General features: G+C 42.0%; 1 protein-coding gene across 2 annotated transcripts in view; it reads left to right on the top strand.

The window, feature by feature from the left end:
- MATN2 (matrilin 2) overlaps window positions 1-19,379 on the top strand; it is a 476,504-nt gene extending 457,125 nt beyond the window's left edge. For both annotated transcript variants that reach the window (XM_085605205.1, XM_085605204.1), the window contains 4 exons: window positions 993-1,034; window positions 7,936-8,022; window positions 8,733-8,831; window positions 18,958-19,379. In XM_085605205.1, the coding sequence (XP_085461331.1) occupies window positions 993-1,034; window positions 7,936-8,022; window positions 8,733-8,831; window positions 18,958-19,007 (278 nt within the window). In that variant the 3' untranslated portion in view covers window positions 19,008-19,379. The remainder of the gene's footprint in view (window positions 1-992; window positions 1,035-7,935; window positions 8,023-8,732; window positions 8,832-18,957) is intronic.
- The last annotated feature ends 400 nt before the right edge of the window (window positions 19,380-19,779 follow it).

Raw genomic sequence — 19,779 nt, 5'->3', positions numbered from 1 at the left:
TGAGGGCCTGGAATAGTCTGAATAGTCATCACCCTTTTAGGAGTGTAGGTGTAATAGTTGTTTTGGTATTGTCATGGGGAACGCTGGCCGAAGCAATGTGTGGTGTAGGCTGCAGAGGCCTCTTATGAAGGGCCCTGTGACTTATTTTTTTACAAATCAAGCACTGATAGTACTCAAATGTGTACTCTTAGGTTCCAAACCATCGAAAATTGGAATAAAATGGGAATATTTAGCAAATATTTATTTATAATTAGTACACATATGAAGGACTGTGCCCTAAATGTGCTTTTACGCATAGTGGCAGATTCACAAACCCTGCAAGGGTCGGTAGAAGGGTACCCCTGTAATACTGCTTTCAATACTCATAAATGCTTTTGTGATCAGACTCCCCACCCACACACATCCCGCTTCATTGTAGATGATCTGGAACCTGAACTGAGGGCTCCCATCCCTTGTTCAGCGCTGCACTGCTCTCTAGCCAGGTCTGCACTCTGTACATACACATACAGCTGGGAGGAACGGGAGGTCTGGCCGTGGCTTGAATCTCGGCATTTTTAGATTTTTTTATTTGTTATCAGTAGTATGTAGCGTGGCCTGGACCCTTAAGGGACAGAGCACTTTATATGGAGTGAGCTCCAAGTTACAGGTCACAGAGGTGATTTGTACATACACTGCAAATTAAAAAGGGAAATTAAAGTATGACGTGTTAGCAGGGTATACCATAATATGCAAATAGGGAAAAACAAGCGTAACACGAATACATACAGAAAGACAAAAACATGAGACCGGCACCCCTAAATACAAGAGCTCTCATAGCTGCAACTATTTTAATGAATGTATGCCAGGAAACTACTGAACCTCTTCGGCCATTCAGCTAGAATAACATTTCATTTATACACAATGTCCACAAGCTCATGATCCTGTGTTGAAAAGGGTTGATTTCACTTTATTGTTTATATGATTTTGAAAACTATTCTTGTTTTTTTGCCCAGGTTTGACCCAAAGAAATGGCCAGACAGAACATCTCCTCCCAGGTAAGCATCTCAGTCTTTGCTGCAGTAGGAGCACCCCCACCTCATTCATCTATTCATCTCTCCCAGGTACTCTGCCCATTTGTCTATTCAATGATGGAGCATGATGAGGCCTTTACTGACCCCCACTCTGTCGTCCTTTCTTCATACCTATGTCCCCGGCACCCCCTTTGTTCTGCAGCTCTCTTGAGCTGTAGCCAGGTTTGTGCTCTACACACATTAATCCATACATACAGGCATGCTCCCGAAGGATGCTTCATCCAATGCTGTTAAAGAGGTCTCTGTACACCGGTGCTTTTTCATACAATTGACTCATTTTGGTGTTTGAGAAGAATCACTGAAAGTTTCTAAGTTAAAGGCATTTATTAAGCGTACTCTCCAAAATAGAATGCTAGGTGAAACCTGTGATATGGGACTAGATTACATGCCCTGTAATGGAGGCTGCATTGCTCTATTTCATCAGGCGTTCTTAGTCTCAGGTTATCTGGTTTGACCAGCGTTGTCCGTTCTGGTCGCATGGCATGTTTTTTAGACGGAAGCGATATGGGTTCACAGCTACTTGCAATGGTCATATCTGAATAGATTAGCATCCCCAGTAGTGTAGGTATGTCTCTTGGAAAAACAATTTTCACCCAAAAAGAACAGGTCAAACCTCTAACAATCTGGGGCAGTATTACAGGAAGTGCCCCGGGTGTGCAACGGGCATGCGTGCCTGCTTTGTGCGCCCCCGGGGCACTTTGGTATTGCAGAAGGAGGCAGCACTAGTTTGTGGCTGCTCTGGGGGCACCTCATTCTTTGTAATACTGCACACAATCCTTGTTTGCGCACAGCGCACCTTTTGAACGGTGCGCAGTGACGCAAACAAGGAAAGTGCACCGTATTCATAATATGGACTGCAATTTGATCTATTTAAACATCAGAACCTGACTTTTTCCAACACCTTACTTTCATTTCCACCTCAAACACCTCAAGAAAAGGTAATGAACGGTCCAAACTAGGCTTGTGATCCTGACAGTTGCCACATATATATTCCAAGGTAAAATAACTTATTTATTTAAGTTCACACAGGAGGTAGTTCACCTTAAAACTGTCTCTGAGCAAGATGTCTAACAAGGTGTAGCCAGCCTTCGCAGTCTTCCATGCAATCAGGCCTCAGCAATACAGGTGTTGACATAGGACTTGTTACTGAGAAGCTTCACAGGCTGAGCTCTGTGCATAATGGAAACTGAACTCAGAATACCAGTGTCAAAAAATGCTCCCAAGTTGTCAGAAAATCCATACATGTAGAGCTGCTAGGATATCTAAGATATATAGTTTAATGTGTTTTCTGGATAGTAGCCGGTACTCTTACAAACATCTGGGGCCAGATGTACGACAAATTTTAACATGCGCATACAGGCTAGCGACCCGTTTGCGCATGCTAAAATTGGTATGCCCATGTACTAACACAATGTTGTGAGTCGCAAATAAATTGCGACTCTCAAAAAAGTGTTTAGAGACTCGCTATCTGGAAGGGGTGTTCCCTTCCAAATAGCGACTCTCTAACCCATGTACAATGTTTTGCGACTGTAATTGTGGTCGCAAAACACTCGCAAATTACCACCCTCTTCAAGAGGGTAGTAATGGAGTTGCAAATGGGAAGGGGTCCCCAGGGGACACCTTCCCCTTTCTGACAGGCTCTGAAAATATTTATTAAGGGCAGGCAGTGGTCCCAGGGACCACTACCTACCTTTAAAAAATGAAACGAACACGTTTCATATTTTTTTTTCAAATGCATCTCGTTTTCCTTTCAGAAAAACGGGCTGCATTCAAAAAAATAAAAACTCCGTTATTTAAAAGCAGTCCCAGACATGGTTGTCTACTGAGCTCATCAGGCCACCATACCTGGGAGGGCCTGCCATTAGCAATGGGCTCGCAAATTGCGAGAGACTCATTAATATTCATGAGCCTTGCAATTTGCCACCCCATTGGGAATCGCAAACCGTGTTGAACGCACTGTTGTACATCCAGTTTTGCGACTCGCAAATTGTGCGTCATAATTGCGACGCAATTTGCGAGTCGTAAAATTGCTGGTCATACATCTGGCCCCAGATGATGACTAGCACACAAGGGAAGTCTGAACCTAGTTTGCTACACTGTTGGATTTCGCATATTATTGGGCTCCTAAATATATTTAGAAAGGGGGGAAGGCAGGAGTGGTATTCTTCATTTGGTATATGAAAACAAAGTTATTTTTTGGGCTTGGGCCTCACCCTCCAGGCACATCGGGTCGGGAGTAGGGCACTCACTGGCAAAATCTGCCATTTTCTCATACACAGAGGGGGGACATAATGGAAAGCTGATTGAAAATCCGTGTTTAGTTTGTGGCAGTGGTTGCAGGTGGTAGATGTTAGGCACAGCATTCATTTTTGTACAGCGGGATTCATTTTTTATCATCATACTTAGACATAGAGCGAAAGAGACAAAATAGGGCAAAGGGGGAGGAAGAGAAAGATACGAAAAAAGAGAAAGGGAGAGTGTGGGAATGAAAGAGAACCTGAAAAATAGAGTGGTGTGAGAAAACTAGACAGCCTTGATATTTGGCAAGCGTCGGAAGCTAACAAAATTGCCTACTCCACTAATTGAATGTTGGTATAACTCATACATTTTTTTAATAATTAATTATTATTGAGCCAGAACATTCATAGTAACCATTTATTACAAAAATAACGTTTAATGTTTTTGTGAAAATTGATCACTTGTTCATCTTATGTGACATAGATTCATATATTTTACTATAACTTATTCACTTTGACAGAAACGTAATATAAATATACATAAAAACCAGAAAATTGGCCATCCAAGACTCCCCTCACACAGGCACTGTTTTAACCTGATTTCGAACCAAGAAAGAAGACTACAAAACATATAGGGAACTACGGTTATGATACAATAACTAAAAAGACAACAACATTCTACACATCTCTTAACCTGTTTAGACTTACTACAAAATGAGAAGAGTGTATAGTATAGAATCATATTGCAATAATTGAAATAAATAATAAATCAAGGTATGGTTAAATGCATGATCTTGTTTGACAAACCATACTGTTTTAAACGGTCTGTTGTGTGTATGGGTCTGATTGAATGGGGTGTGATGGCATCATTTGTGGTGCTTATACACACTTTTTTAGCGAGTGGAATCTTGGATGGCCAATTTTCTAAATATGTATATTAAGTTTCTGGTATAATGCATATGTTATAATGAAATATATGAATCTATGTCACATGAGATGAAAAATTGAGCAATTTTCAGAAAAATGTAAAAAGTTATTTTTGTAATAAATGGTTACGGTGAATGTTCTTGCTCAAGAATAATTAATTGTGTTAAAATGTATGAGTTAAACCGACATAAAATATGAGTAGGCAATTTTGTTAGCTGTATTGCTTGTTTCCCCTGGTTTGCCTCTTCTCAAACTGTTTTTCAGGGGCCCTCTTCTCTACTGTTACGCCACCTTAGACATCTGAAAACAGAAGGAGATGATGGACGAAGCATTGAAACTTTTCAGATTCTCACCCCCTGTCACAGATCTGGGTTTAATCCATCATCATTCTTTAGCTCAATTCGCCACCTCAGTTCAGGCCCAGCTTTATGCAAATCAGTCTTGACCCTGTGCCTCATGGGAACAGTCCAGCTCGAATTGCACAAGCAGGTCTTCACTGAACCGGAAACAAGCATCCTGGGACCGGTTTCTGGGTAACACCGTTCATCAGCCAGGCTAGCCTAAATCCAGTGGCAAAGTGAGCAAGGGACCCACGTCTGGGCATACCCTGCCAGCTTAGGGCAAACAAAGAAAACACAAGGAGATGATGGACGGAGCGCTGAAACTTTCCAGACACTCACCCCCAGTCACAAATCTGGGTTGAATCCATCATCATTCTTTAGCTCACTTTGCCACCTCAGTTCAAACCCAGCTATATTCAAAGCAGTCTTGACCCTGTGCCTCATGGGAAAAGTCCAGCCTAAACTGCCAACCCAGGTCTTCACTGAACTGGAAACAAGCATCCTGGGACCGGTTTCTGGGTAACACCCTTCATCAGCCAGGCTAGCTTGAATCCAGTGTCAAGGTGAGCAAGGGACCCACGTCTGGGCATACACTGCCAGCTTAGGGCGAGCAAACACAAACAGATGATGGACGGAGCTCTGAAACTTTTCAGACACTCTCCCCCAGTCACAGATCTGAGTTGAATCCATCATCATTCTTTAGCTCACTTTGCCACCTCAGTTCAGACCCATCTATATGCAAATCAGTCTTGACCCTGGGCCTCATGGGTAGAGGCGAGCCTGAACTGCCAAGCCAGGACTTCCCTGAACCGGAAACAAGCCTCCTGGGACCGGTTTCTGGGTAATACCCTTCATCAGCCAGGCTAGCTTGAATCCAGTGGCATAGTGCACTGCAGGGGGTGCAGTCGCTCGCTGCACATGACTACAAAAAAATCTCCTCCCCCCTGTAAAGCGTAAGCAAGGTGCCATCTACACATGTGAAAGGCGGCCCAGGAGCTTGAGTCAGCTGGTCCTCTTTTCACTAATGCGCTGTCCCAGTGCGCCCTTAGTGTAATATGGCCCCAGGATGTTATTCAGATATAGTCTGGTCTAAGTGCTGTATAATGCAAGAATGATCATTCATGAGGATCTTTCCAGCCATAATTCAGTGGTTGGTTGATTACAAAGCATTAGGGAAGGCTGCACTTGGTCCTGCCTGGGTTAGGCAACTTAAAAAGAGCCGCCCGCTACTACAGATTCAAACACAGTATCTTCATGCTCCCTGTAGCTTCGATAAAAGGACGGCATTCACCACTATGTATGTGAAATCTACAAGTAAACAACATAAGTCCTCATGCATGCAAATAAATTGCATCTGAGCAAATTTAGATCATTTTAGAAATTCCCCAAAATTATTGTTGCGCGGCATTCAAAAACATATATTAAGATGCCTACCTATACCTTTGTTTGTGTACTGACAAGTAATTTCTTTGCAAAGATGTCGGATTCTGATAGTTTCAAAACCTGCAACGAACAATTCCACACTTCAACAGACATTGAGAATTGATGTGTTTAATTAGGCCCTGGCTGCTGGATGGAGAGGTTACTGATTGTCGTTAGCCGCAGGCTGCTGGTGCCAAGAAACGCGCCTAAGTAAGATGGGCAAGAGAGGGGGAGGGCTTTATTTCTGCTGAACACTCAGGAGCAGACTGTTGCTGGTTTGTGTTGAAAATTTCACAGGCGCTTGTTCTGTAAAAGTACAAAAATATATAACCTCCAAGCAACGTCACTGGGATCTGCCCCCTGTCCAAATACACACAAACCACTCCTGCAGCCTATGGAGTTTTGTGAAAAAATAGCATTTATTCTAAAAATTGGTGCGTGGCGCGATCTCACACAAATTGCTAGCTAGCTTCTGTCTTCATGTTGCAGGCTTCCCGGAGTAGGGGGCAGTCTAGACATGCTGGAATTCTAACAAAAATAATATAACGGCGCTTGCCTATGCTGTCATTAGACGTGGCGGTGTCTATGATTTACTCTGCACTGCGAACAAACTTCCACCCCGAAGTCTTGACTTCAAAATTAATTTCACCGAACGATTGTCTGCATCAGGCTCGTCCGTGTTCAAAAGATGGTCTTGTAGCGACGACGTTACCTTGACTCGTTTCAGTGGAACAATATCCAGGCCCTCGCCAGCAGCGCCATCTGCTGGAAGTGTATTGCACATACATACAATCATTGTTACTACTAGCCAATTTCCAACATTAACGATGTAATAGACGCTCTACTTTTTTTTTTATACCAGAGAGGACTGGTCGACCTTTTTACACCTACTTATAAATTGATAATACTCCTATCCATACATGAATGTTGCACTGAAAAGAAGTAAAAAAAACAATGGGGCATATCATCAAGGACCGGCGATAATTATCGCTAAGCGCACTTAGCGCTAGGATAATTATCGCCGGGTAACGTGGAATTTTATCGCTGAGATAACATGCTATTAGCAACGCTTATCTCAAAAGCGATAAAATTCCAAGCGCTAACTGCCAAATGTGATATTATCGCTGGAAATCCAGCGATATTCTCACAAAGTTTGGCGATAGCTTGATGATAGGGCAAGGCATACTTAGCCATGATATCCACCTTCAGCCACGGTCGGTAGTAGGTGTAACTGCAGGGCGGTGATGTGGGGAGAGGGAGGGGCAGGGTGGGGGGTAGTGAACTATGGATTACGGAGGTTTACAGGTAAATTAACATATAAATTAATATAACGAATTTCGTTGCGTGCACTGCATCGCATTTGGGGATGCAGTGCATGCAACGAAATTCGTTTTATTAATTTATATGTTAACTTACCTGTAAACCTCGTTAATCCATAGTTTACTACCCCCCACCCTGCCCCTCCCCCTCCCCCTCCCCACGTCACCGCCCTGCAGTTACACCTACTACCGACCGCGGCTGTCCACCTTACATAGGATATCATGGCTAAGTCAGTCTTGAAGCAGGCGTAAGGAAAGTAGCGATAACAGAGGTTATCGCTACTTTGCTTGTCGCTCTGCAGGTTAGCGTGCCCATTGATAATTGGAGAAATTAAGCGACATTTCTCCAGTTATGTCAAGGCAGGAATGCCCTGGGCGTTCAGAATACAGGCGCTAATGCAAGGTTTTACACGATAGCGTGACCTTGCTGATTAGGCAATAAAATTATCGCCGCTTTTTGTCCGAAAACGGACGCAAAAGCGGCGATAATTTTTTAACACCTCGTTGATGATATGCCCCAATCTAAGTAACTGGTTTGGAGGTTTGCCAGTAATGGAAACATTCAGTGACGCTTTAAACAAATTAATACGTGGTTTTGTTTCTTCCTCTTACCCAAAAGTCGCAGAGGAGCCGGTGCCAAGCAAAGGAAGTGCTGATTCCGGGTCTTGTTCGATACCCCTCATCCGTTTGAAGACAAGGATAGAAGGTGAGATCGTTTCAGCCTTCGAAACTGCACTCTGGGCACACGTTAGCGAGTTCCCAATGACCTGTTGCGTGACTGGCAGGAGCCCGGTGCACAGAAATGGCCGTTGCCTTTGTTGCTATCCCTGTAATAAATGCTTTTTGGGTATATATGCCTGCAGAACAGTTGATAGGAGATAATCAGAGCTCGCAATATTCCAGAAATTAGGTTTTTGGACTTCCCAGGGTTACTCTAGAAAATCCACATTTACATTCAAATATTAACCAATATGGCCCAAGAAGTCACTCACAGGAAAATCTCTTCATTTCGGAGGAAATGAACGAGAGCTTGAGTGAAAAGGCGCTGCCTTTCTAGAAAAATGTAACCACTTTAAAAAGTAGCAAAAGCGAGCCTCCCCGTGCTTTCATTTTCTCTCTGCTTAAACTGGAAGGAAATCTAAACCCCTATGTGTTAATCCAGGCTATTATATTTTTAAAACGTAAAAAAGTACAATTTCTGAGAAAATTATGTTGAGAAAATTGGATTTTTGCTCATTTTCAACGTGATACCTATCACAATTAACTATTAAATTGGCTGCCAGGCATATCCCATGATTAGTAATTTGTAGTAGGGTAGCATCCTTCATGGACAGGGGTACACACTTGCAGCTAATACAGTATGTATTTAATGTCCCCACTGATCTATGGTGGTAACTGTGGTTTCCTTTCTTCCAGAGAATCTCCTTGACGCCTCTGAGGAGCAGTGCAAATGTAAAAACATAATGGATCTACAGAACCACGCGAATGAAGACGTACGGAAACTAACCCAACAACATATCCTTTCTGGTCCACTCCTGTGTGTCTAGTTTGTATTTCAGCTTCGCTTTCTACCTTTTCCATGGGGAGGAGAGAATGCGAGGTGGGCTCCAATAAGGAAGTATAAATAGCAGAGGCGCGAGCTTGTATTCCCTTTTGTACCAAAAAAGGGAACAAAAGTTGGTACAAATTATTTCCAGAAATCAAACTTTTGTAAAAATGTTGAGCCCCAGATCCTTGGGGAGAACATTCTCTGAACCCATCCTTCTAAGGCTTTGGTCTTCAAACTTTTTTAGGCCTTTTGTATGAAATATGGCCACTTAGATCCATTGCAGTCATTCAAAATGTGATTGCATATGAATGAATGAATGAATGAGGTAACATTTGTAAAGTGCCTGGTTACCCGAAGGCATCCCAGCGCTGAAAGTTACGCAAATACCTGATTAAAGACATATCAGGGGAAGAGGAAGGTTTTTAGCTGTTTACGGAAGTTTGTGTGGTGTAATTGAGAACAAATGTGGAGGGGAATGGGATTCCATGTTTTGGCAACGTTATATGAAAACAGGCGACCTCCACTTCTCATTCGTTTAATTTTTGGCACTGTCATCAGATGTTTACTTTCTGATCTTAGAGTTCTTTTGGGCTGGTAGGGATGAATCATCGCCTGAATCATCGGGGAACCTTTTCTGGAAAGTGCTTTATGTGCAATGCACATAGCCTTAAACTGAATCCTCTCCTGGATTGGAAGCCAATGCAGAGAGGCCAGAGCGGGTTTGGCTGAGAGCCGTTTCGGGACATTTAGGAGCAACCGGGTTGCACAATTTTGAACTGTCTGTAGTATTTTGGTTGTGGAAAGTGGGATATGTTAAGAACAAAGGCAGTAAAAGCATTCAACAGAGAGTTACAGAAACAGGGCAGGCAATTATAGATTCTAATCTCAGATCTTGCTGTATTATGGTCAAAACACTTTCATTAATTATTTGAACTTTGGTTCATAAATCGAAACATGCTATCCTGGATTAATCCCCAAAAAGACTCTTGGGGGCTTATGTACAAGCCACTTGCACAGCTGCTGCGTCACTTTTAATATGGGAAAAAGTGGTGTACTGGCGGCGCATGGTGCTTGTAAATAAGCCCCTTAATACCTTAGCCCATAGATGTTTATCACAGAGTTTGTCCAAATATTGAAAAGTTTATCCTCTCCCACAAAATCTTAGATATATTCATACTGGGTTAATTTGCTAGGAATGTTATATCTTTCTTACTCAGCGAATTGCCCATATTCCACAAAGCATATTTAACAAACAGCATCTTCACCCAATCAACACTCTTGCATTCAGCAAGTGGAGCATCCATTCTCAGCACACTGTAATATCACCAGCCTTGAGTTTCTAGATTGAAGAGCTTGCCATCAAACGTTCGATCATTTTCTTGAGTTCTGTCTTTTATTATGAATGATATCTAGCCAATCAAGAGTGCTCTAAATTCTAATGGGTGTAAGCTTCCACTCCATGCAAAATGCTTTTAATAACAATATTTAAGGGAAACTCAGTAATTACAATAAAACAAAAACCTCTAAGACAATCCAGTCAAATTCTAATCCTAAAAGTAATGCTACTTGTATTATTTTTCTTTTATAAGCTTTGAGTAAAGGGAGCTTTGATAGCCAGCTGTAAATGCAGAGACATTTTAATAGTTTTCCCAAAACATAATTACAAGCAGCTTAGGAATATTTATATGGTGTGTACAGTTTAATTTTAAATGAAATAATGTACCCCAAAATATATAGGTTTGTTTGAGTAATAGTATCTACAATGATCAGAACCCTTTGCACCGAGCCTTGAATCCAAAAACACTTTTATCTAAGCCACATTAATTGTGAGATAGTACAACTCACAATAAATGTGCAGCATGTTAAGTTTTATTTGCAGTGCATTGAGACATAGTCCATGAGAATGAGATCATCTGCATACAGCAGACATAATGGATGGATTGCGCGCACCCTTGGGTGGGGGAGAGGGGAACAAATTACTGTTAGCAAATGCCTCTAGTGGATCAGATAAATAAAGTCCAAACTGGCCGGTACCAAGCCAGATATAAACCAGCTCATTATCGCAATCCGCTGTTAGACCCCCCCCCCCAAGCGATGTACCGTGACTTATATGCAAAAGTGTGATTGAAGTGTATGTATTACATTTGTAATACCCAGACTTCTGAACTTTACCCAGAGCACACAACTGTCCACCAGATCAAAGGCCACCACTCGAAACACAGCAAAGCAGAAGCACAATTGACCAACAAGCTCTGTCGACTTGCGGGTGAGTCCAGAGGGCGAGGCAGTGATCCAACCTTCTATACTTGTGGCAGGTCCCTCCCTGTTGAAAAGGGATTGATTCCATTTCATATGACTAATCCGCAAGCTGAGTAACAACTATCGGTGTATACACTTTACCTATCCATCCAAGATGGAAATTAGCCATTCATTTGATGACCTGCTCTAATCACCTTACTTATAAATTCGCTTGAGCACAGCTCCACACCAATTGTCTGGGATAATAATAACAAATACCCAGAAAAAAACTGGAGCAAGTTGGTTGGCCTATAATTATCTCTCAACAGAGCACAGAGTATCATGCCCGGCCGTCCTAGTAATTTTCATAGATAAAATAGTTTTCTTTACAGGTGTCATTAACCTTAAGTGATTCATAGCTAATGAGTATGACCTAGAAAGTAGTAGACCAAAACTGTATTACAATACAAATGAGTCAGATATTTAGCCCATGCATTCCCAGAAACAACACATTCCATTTGCATAGAACATGTACTATAGCAACTGCTCACCATCTTTTGGAACCTTTAAGAAATACCCCCTAGAAGAACACCATTCATTTTTGGCCATTTTTTTTAAAATCAAAAGACATCATATTTTTTCTCTGTTGCTTTATATTTGCCTCTTTTTTATTTTAATCATAAACATTCCCACCTTTGTTTTGCTGAATTTTCTATATAGTAAATGAACAGAAATTCTAAATGGTACCTATTTATCAATTTCCAGAAATAAAGCCTAGGAAACTCAGGAGTATAAGCTTGCACTGTAGTTATTGTAGGCGGTACATTCTCAATACGATTACTAAACCAGGAAATTAACAATCTCACGTTTTGACATGGAAGATCACTACTGTGCGCATCCTTAGGAGTTTCTTAACTCTAGGAAACAGACGTTTGCTTGCTATCCTCTTGTTTGTGTAAATAGCTTTCTAGATACAGCAGAATTTAAACTCAGTGATTGATGGAACATGATATTGTCAACTAGGGGCGATGAGGTCAAGTTTCCCTGTCTGGTGATCAGACAAACTGTAACTGTGGCATGCGGGCAGATTTCAAAGGTTCAAGAGTGCTGGTCTTTGGTTCATAGAACTTAAAAGTATGTGAATCTCAGAATCGTTTAATGCAAATCACCAGTGTCGTTTCTGACTGCGCTGATGTTCTCTGATGTCCTTTTCTGGCCTGCGGGTAACTTATTTGGGGGCATATTAACAAGCAGGCGATAGAAAATTATCGCCGCTTTTGTGGCCGTTTTCGGCCGAAAAGCGGCGAGAATTTTATCGCCTAATCAGAAAGGTCACGCTAACGCGTGAAACCTTGCTTTAGCGTCAGGATTCCTAACGCCCAGCTTTGCATCTCTCAAGAGATGCAAAGTGGGCGTTCCTGACCTGGCATGACAGGAGAAATGTCGCTAAGCGACATTTCTCCTATCAGCAAGGCTAACGCTATGAAGCATAACGTCAGTAAAAGTAGCGATAACCCCTGTTATCGCTACTTTCCTTACGCCTGCTTCAGGACTGACTTAGCCATGATATCCTATGGAAGGTGGATATCATGGCTAAGTTTGTGAGTCTCTATCAAGTAGCTAACGTGAGATTATCGCTGGGTTTCCAGCGATAATCTCATGTTAGCCAGTTAGCGCTAGGATTTTTATCGCTGATGAGATAAGCGTTGCTAATAGCACGCTATCTCAGCGATAAAAATCAGCGCTAGCCGGTGATAATTATCATAGCGCTAAGTGCGCTCAGCGATAATTATCGCCGGTTCTTGTTGATATGCCCCTTGGTCTGCTGGTGTGGTACTTGGACAAGACGCTGCACATGTTTCTCTAAAGTAGAATGTGAGGGGGAGGAAGCTCAGCTGTGGCTTCTGAGAGGGAGAAAGTCAAACGGATGTTTTTAAACATGTCCATAAATGACGTGATTTACTTCACGACTGCCTACGTACACCGGCAAACTATCTTCATTAAGGAGTAGTCTTTCCTCTCTACTTCTGAATCCATGGCAGCTCAGGCTCACCTTCAACGCTCTCATATACAAGATCAAAAGTAACAGCAACATATATGGATTCAAAAGGAAGACTGAGCTTTTAATGCATGCATAAGAGGATGCGATCACATGTATGTGTGTAACACAGTAACATACAGCATAGGCAGCTCAACCACCAACATTTTTAATTGCGGTATACTGGGTACCATTAGATTAGGCAATAGTAGCACTGAAAATCTGCAGTGCGTAGAAAAGGGTCGAAGTGTACCATTATGTAAAAAAAATTGTTATTGATAATGGATGTACCTACTATTAGCTTCATCTGCCACCCGTGCTTCATACATAGCATACGTACATGCACAGTGGTTTCTTTGGATTCAATGGCGCACACAATCAAACCCTTGGGATGTCAATGAGAGGCAGCACCAAAGAGCATAGAAGAATGAAAGAACACATGAAGCAAATTGATGACCTCAGAGGCATCTTCACAGAAGAATAAATCATACTTAAAAGGCCAAACAGGGACATCTACATATAAATGCAAGCGGCGCGAGGGGTCTATGGATGCAGTGCTCGTGTGAAGGGAATAGGTGGAGAAATAAGAAAACAGGAAACACAGAAAGTACAAGAAAGGTTTGGGCTGTCATTAAATTAAAATACACTAGTGTGGAATGATATTTAGTTCCACTCCTGGATTTTGCCAGATATTTCTAGAGGCCAGTTTTTCTTCACTGATTCAGCAATCTAAGCGGATACACTAGATACCCAGGGAAATCCAGGATGGGAGACAGTGCACACCATAGTATCAGATCTCAGAAACGAGCTCTTTAATTTGTACCTTGAAGTTTAAGTACGGCCTTATAAATATGATGTTCTCTTCTATGAAGATGCTTCCGGTGCATATGAGGTCACTGTTATAAAATATTTCACTGCATTTCTGAAGTTCTATAGCGCAGAATAGATTATCACGTGAATAGGTAACCTACTACAATTTCAGAGCAATCACGTCTTATAAATCTCTTTTGTGGGGGGGTTGAGAAAAGGTAGATTAGGGATGCGCACACATTTTGATCTGAGGGTGTGAAATGGTAAGTGAGGTAAAGAATTTTCAATGTAATCCTTGCTTGGCGGACAGGAAACCGTTGAAGACTTCAGGAGAGAAATATAACTCTTTTTTAGTTTAATTATCAGTTTCCAACTGCATTTTGAACACTCTGGATCTAACGGAATTGGGGGCATATTATCAAGCACGGCGTTAAAATTATCGCCGCTTTAGCGGCAGAAAGCTGCGGCTAAAGCGGCGATAATGGGCTTGATAATATGCCGCAGAGAATTCCAATAGAAGCCCATGTTGACACCAGAACATGGGCTTCTATGGGAATTCCCAAGGGCATATTATCAAGCCCATTATCGCCGGCAGTTTTCTGCCGCTAAAGCGGCGATAATTTTAACGCCGCTCCTTGATAATATGCCCCTTTGTGTTTTGGAAGACAGAAGGTAGTCTTTGCCATATTCCAGCCTGAAGTTGTCTAGGCAACCAACTGTGCTTTCTATGGACAGTTTTTTTTTTAGATATGTATGAGGGCGTGCGTCTGAGCTAGCAAAGAATAAAGAATACATTTTTAGGTAATGAAGTGGACTCAGGGTGACATGTTTAGGTCATTAATTAGCATAACACCTTTTTGTAATCCAGATTTAGTAAAGGAAGTGGAATGTCAGTATTAGAACCAAAGTGCTGCAATCCATTAAGGTACATCCAGTTTTTATGAAAATCCACACAGTATGAGATTTCTGAAAAAATAATTTTGCACCACAGTGACACCTGGCAGATCTGAGTATATACATGTGTTGATGTAATGGTGCTCGCATTGAACTAGACTTACAAAATGCAAGATAAAGATATACATATATTCAACTGGAGGCATCCTTGCAGAACGTCACAGGTAATCATCATTGGATCCATGAGGAATTATACAAGTCATATATCGAGGCACTGACCTCGCGTGCCCAACGTCACTGTGATTCGATCATTAAGGAAGCTGTGCACTCCAGTCTTGAATGCCACCGCCAAATCAAAGAGAAGGAGTGACAAGCATTTGCAATGCAATAGGTCTCGCATTTACGCATGTTTAAAATATTGGCATTGTAAATGTCAATGCCTTTTATTTATGTTTTAAAAAGTAAACCATAATTAAAAGGAATTGTCATTTACAATGCCAATAGCTCAAACTCGCATAAATGCGAGACCTATTGCATTGCAAATGCTTGTTGATTTGTGCAACGAAGTAGTATGCTTTCAGTCAGAGGGCGTGACAGTAAGAATTCAGGGTAGTGTGCTCATAATAACAGTACTAGCAGTGACATTTAACAATTTGTGAGGCAAGATGTATTTTGCGGCCTCCTATTGGGAACAACTTTGAACTCATTAGCCCTTTTCACTTAACTAAAACCCTTGTGATGCCAAGCAATTCAGAATGATATGTTAGACCTTCAGAAAAGAAGGCACACAAAAACCGCTGAAAACTCAGACTGCCTGGTGCCCACCACCCACACAGTACCAAAATAAAACTAGGACCAGAATTGATAAAGCCTTTTCTTTCTGAGTTAGGATCGATATTTTTTACTTTCAACCATGATCTTTTATGAAGAATTCAGTGCGGAACCAGCTTGTTACTACAATTAGAAAAAATTACAGTGCTTAATTTGAGCTGGTGGTTTCCGTTGCTGGGCACCGGCACTTATTTGTCAACACCGGCACTTGTGACTCATTTAGAGAGCACAACAACAGGTAATTATTAATTCAATATACATTAAAAAAAATACAATGTCCAACTGCCAAAAGCTATTATGATAGTTTTGGGGGCCCGGAATAGTTGGTTAGTAGTTGTATTTTTACTATAATTAGCAGCAGTGGGAGAAGCAACGTGTGGAGCAAGCTGCAGTGGCTTCCTGACAAGAGCCCTGGCACTTATGTTTTTTTTAGGTTTTTTTAAAATTACGCACTGGAGGAAAAACATGCTACGAGTGAGTTGTTATATGTTTAGTGAGCTAGTGCACACTATTAAAATAAGACCTATGCACCTAGTGCTTGAAATTGTAGCTTTAGTTGCTGATTAAGTGTAATAAAAAAATATTCCCCCCCTTGCCTCCCCACCATCTGCGCTGATGCTGCAACACTGACAATCAAAGGGCTGGCCTGAGGATTTTCAGAACACTATGACTCTGGTCTAGTGTTTTATGCACATTAAATGAAGTTCCTCTGATGGTGAGCCATTAGGTCCTGAAAGACGTTCGCCAGGACTGCTTTGGGTTTCCAGCCCGGCCCTGAGCTTAACTAGGCAGACGTGCTATTAGTGCTTAATGTGTAAACAACAAAAAAAACATAAATGCCAGGTCTTTCTTCAGGAGGTCACCGCCACTTGCACCAAGCATGGCCCCTGCCAGCGTCTCCAATGACAGTACCTACACAACTATTAACCATCACACTGCTACAAGTGTGACAATTCTGACTATTCCGGGTGCCCAAAGCTATAAGGTGGCAGGTATTAGTTAATAAACAATTGTTGCACTGCTCATTTTTGTATTTCACAAACAGCGCCACCACGTGGCAGCCGTCATAAGTGTCGGCTTTAGCAATTAATGGCGGGTGGCGAGCTCCAGAAAACACCGGGTCAAATTAAGCACTGCCGGGTGGCATTCAGCAAACCGTCATCCGGAAGCGCTGTGGCAGACTCCGGCGGAGAACTTTGCCTACTCGCACTTGTTATTAACATTTTTACACATGTAGCACATTGTGCACAGGTTTTTGCAAATCTAACAAAACTGAGGGACTTATTTGCAAGCCCCGTGCGCCACCGGTGCCTCACCGGCGGTGCAAGGGGCTTGTAAAAACGCCCCTTAGCTCACCCGCTTTATTCCTCTCTTCTGACCAATAACATGCACTTTGATCGCTTCAGAGCAGCATCAATGGACCGTATGTGCAAGTCAAACAACCTACCGCACCTGCACGCCAATGAAAATAGTGAGTGTCTAAGAGGACAGTAGGCAGCTGTCATTCTCCTGTGTAACTGTCTGCAACTTTAGATTAAACAAGCTGTCGCCGTGAAAGCACGGGGCAGGAGGGTTGTGCTCAAACGACGCGAGCTGTGCACGTGCACATCGCCTGTCCAGGCGCGCACATGTCCTGTCCCCCTTCGGCCAAGAAACTGACAACAATAGATCTCGCTAAGTTGGGCAGCGCGCATGCGCTGCATCGCTAGGCGAGACCTAAAAAGCTGGCATTAGTCATGGCAATGGGTTCCACATACACGGCTAGAAAAGGGTTTTCGGTCTCTTTGCAAAATCCAGACTGCCACAGTGTAAGGGTGTGATAAGGCTCAATGTATGGCTGGAAAGTAAATAATTTCATTTGAAAAGCCCAGACAAGCTCAGCGTAGGTTTCTTTAAGTAAAAGAGTAAAGATATACATTTAAATCAGTTGGGTACAGATAACTCATTGACACGTCGTGTCATTGGAGAAGCTAATAGGTCTCCAACCTCTTTAAACTGTGATGGAGATAGGATGTCTTCGGAAGCCTTGAAGGGGCAGCCCTTGTCAGTGGTTTGGTCTGCTCTTCTGAAATTGATAAGAACTGTAACGCACGAACAAACAAAGTGTTATTATGACAGAGAACAATATCTGATATTTCCAGCCTGGTGACATAATCTGCAACAATGTCTTATCTAGATAAGAAGCTAAGTTTGTGTATCATTCATGAAATGTCAAAGGAGCAGTTTTGGAGCAATAAGGGTGGATCCATTTTTCCATCGTAGTTTTTCAAGTTTTTGTAGTGGTCTCGGAGGTGCAGGCTGCAGCAGCTTTGTATTACAGTTGTAAGGCTGAGCGTAGACCAATGCAGGTTTGAGGGGTGATGTTTACGAGCTCTCGGGCTATATGACACTGCTTGGGGTCAGTAGGATATCACCGAAGCGTTAAGTGGAAAGACCTTAACAGAGGGCAGATCGTGATTTTATAGATGTCGCTGTTATGCTCCAGCTGTGATAAGAGAAACAGTAAGGGGCAGTGAACGATGGATTGATTGTAGAAGGTTGAATGTGTTTTACATGAAAAACAAACATGACGAAAATAGTTCTGATAAATTTAGTTCGAACCTTTATTGTCGATATTTCTGTCAGAATGGTCTTCACCAGGTTGCTGAAACCAACCTGAAGAAAATCACTCTTGAAGAAACATTTGTTTTTTCGTGTTTGTTTTTCTCTTTTATCTGTTAAAAAGGGGTTCAGCCCCCTTACCCTTCTTTATAAGGGGGCGGGAGTTCCCCTAAATCCCTAATCCCAGCGCTATTTTACACCCCTTTTCCAGGCTACCCCTAGTGTTGCCCCATCCTGGTTTCCCTCCTTTTCTTTCAAATAGATATACACCTTTTCCCACAAAAATCCTATTTTTGTGGATATGCAATTGGTGATTTTGATATTTCTCCATAATGGAGCCTGATTCCGTCAGCCTGATTCCGTCAGGCTGACTGTCGTCGTTGTGGATATGCATCAAAATGACAGAAATACTTGCAGAATGCTACTTCAGAGAGTGACATTGTTTAGGTCCCTGTTTATGCTAAATCCTTTCCATTTGTTTCTGGGTTGGAATTACTACTTTGATGTTGTCAGTAGATTATTCTAAGTAGGATCAATGCTTAACCAGCTGCAAAACAAGTACTAAAATGTAAGAAATTTGACATTCACAGCTTTGCAGCCAAGTCACTGAATTTAAGATTTTTGTTGAAGTAATAACTAAAGGCATACAAGTCTGTCTGTTCTTCTTAACCAAACCTTACTGGAAGAGATAACAAAGCGGATGGAAGCTCTGGAAAATCGTGTGCGATGAAGATAATATGGACTGTACTGAAAACCTATTTGGGCCAAAAACAGTGACTAAAGCTAATGTGTTCGAGTACCACACAGTATTGTAAAGGCTATTCTGTGTCTGAACAACACCTCAGTGCCTCCGCTACCCAGGACGATGAAGACAATCAACACGACAAAACAACTTCTGAATGTATTTAAAGTGGACTACAATGAGAACAAATCATTGTGACCTATGCAACATCGCACAACGATATCAGGAACAAGGACGTTTGTAAAGTTTAAGAATATGTACCGCTGTATTATATATGAATTTATAATGGTGTGTGATAACTTTTATCAATAAAACCACTTGGAGAACGTTTCTCAAATTTTTTGACAAAACAACTGGAAACCGAATGTAGTCTAAATTATTTATTATGTTATAACACAATTCTTAGTGAAGCAAAGTTACCTCTAATTTCCCTTGAAGTGCTTTGGTACAGGTTGTAGAAAAAATTAAAAGACCATGGGCCAGATGTACGACGGATTTTGCATGCGCAAACGGGTTTGCGAACCCGTTTGCGCATGATAAAACCATTAGGGGTATGTACAATACCAAAATAGTGAGTTGCAATTTATTTGCGACCCGCTGTTTTGGAAATGCAAGTCGCTATTAGAAAGGGGCAGTTCCCTTCCTAATAGCGAGCGCAACCCCATGTACAAAGGTTTTGCAGCCGCATTTGCGTGTGCAAAACTCTTGCAAATTACCACCCTCTTCAAGAGGGTGGCAATGGGGTCGCAAAAGGGAAGGG

This window comes from Triturus cristatus, chromosome 5_1 (genome assembly GCF_964204655.1).
Source record: "Triturus cristatus chromosome 5_1, aTriCri1.1, whole genome shotgun sequence".
Lineage (NCBI taxonomy): Eukaryota > Metazoa > Chordata > Amphibia > Caudata > Salamandridae > Triturus > Triturus cristatus.
Note: the sequence above shows the minus strand (reverse complement) of the source record. Positions and strands in the feature narration are given on the sequence as shown.